The 1373-nt window shown below is 38.7% G+C and overlaps 1 protein-coding gene across 1 annotated transcript in view; it reads right to left on the bottom strand.

Annotated features, from left to right (window-relative positions):
* Window positions 1-1373, bottom strand: part of LOC311247380 (bromodomain adjacent to zinc finger domain protein 2B-like) — a 74767-nt gene that overhangs the window by 40131 nt on the left and 33263 nt on the right. The window contains 1 exon segment of the mRNA XM_084337757.1: window positions 48-109. Within this exon segment, the coding sequence (XP_084193883.1) occupies window positions 48-109 (62 nt within the window).

A 1373-nucleotide genomic window follows, 5' to 3' on the forward strand; every position in this document is an offset into this window, starting at 1 on the left:
TGTGTCAGGACAGGAAATGACATCACATGCGGAGAAAGGAAACCCACCTGCTGCTTGAGGATCTTGATCGTTTCTTTCTGTTTTCTTCTCTCCTCGGCTGCCATGATGGCTGAAAGAGTCAAGTCAGGGTTATGCTGATATCTCTGTCTGGAATACTGAATATTCACACGTGATATTATGTTCACACATTCACATATCACAAAAGATATTGATACACATCGGGCTTGGGAAGCTGACGTCAGATGGTTGTGGGAAGCCACCATGTGGAGAGGATCGCCGCTGTTGATTGACAGGTGGTTTGGAAGTTGCTGTGTGAGAAACCAATGCTCCTCTTGTCCCTCCCCTTCTCACTCACTTGTTTTGTACGTTTGAGCTGTTTCTCTATCTATGCAATAGAATAGACAGATCCACAAAGAATGGATTGCACGGAGCAAGTTGCACCCTTACTTACAATTCATTATGAATTGAAAATGGGGGACCCTGATGTAAACAAGATGAAAGTCTTTCTCTGGTCTGCATCCCCTTAACAATTGTGTGTATTGAGCTGTACTGTATTGTACCCATTCTGCAATCTGTTAATAACATTTTCATTTAATCAATCACCGTGCAGATTGATTGATTTGAATGAAAGTTGTATTAACAGATTGCAGAATGGGTACAATACAGTATGGCTCAATACACACAATTGTTAAGGGGATGCAGACCAGAGAAAGACTTTCATCTTGTTTACATCAGGGTCCCCCATTTTCAATTCATAGTGAATTGTAAGTAAGGGTGCAACTTGCTCCGTGCAATCCATTCTTTGTGGATCTAGCCCCATGGTATAGCAACCCGTAGGAACCATCTAACTCTCCCAGCCCAGTGGAACCATCTAACTCTCCCAGCCCAGTGGAACCATCTAACTCTCCCAGCCCAGTGGAACCATCTAACTCTCCCATCCCAGTGGAACCATCTAACTCTCCCAGCCCAGTGGAACCATCTAACTCTCCCAGCCCAGTGGATATAGAACCATCTAACTCTCCCAGCCCAGTGGATATAGAACCATCTAACTCTCCCAGCCCAGTGGATATAGAACCATCTAACTCTCCCAGCCCAGTGGATATAGAACCATCTAACTCTCCCAGCCCAGTGGATATAGAATAATACAATTATAATAAATTAGATATTCATTGGAAATAAATGGACAATCATCATTATTAGTAGTAGAATTAGTATTACAATACATAGTATTATTATTATTATTATTATTATTATTATTATTATTATTATTATTATTATTATTATTATTATTATTATTATTATTATTATTATTATTATTATTATTATTATGGTTGTTGTTGTTATTATTTTTATAATAATAATAATAACAATCA

Source organism: Notolepis coatsorum, assembly GCF_963971535.1.
Source record: "Notolepis coatsorum genome assembly, chromosome: 20".
Classification (NCBI taxonomy): Eukaryota; Metazoa; Chordata; class Actinopteri; order Aulopiformes; family Paralepididae; genus Notolepis; species Notolepis coatsorum.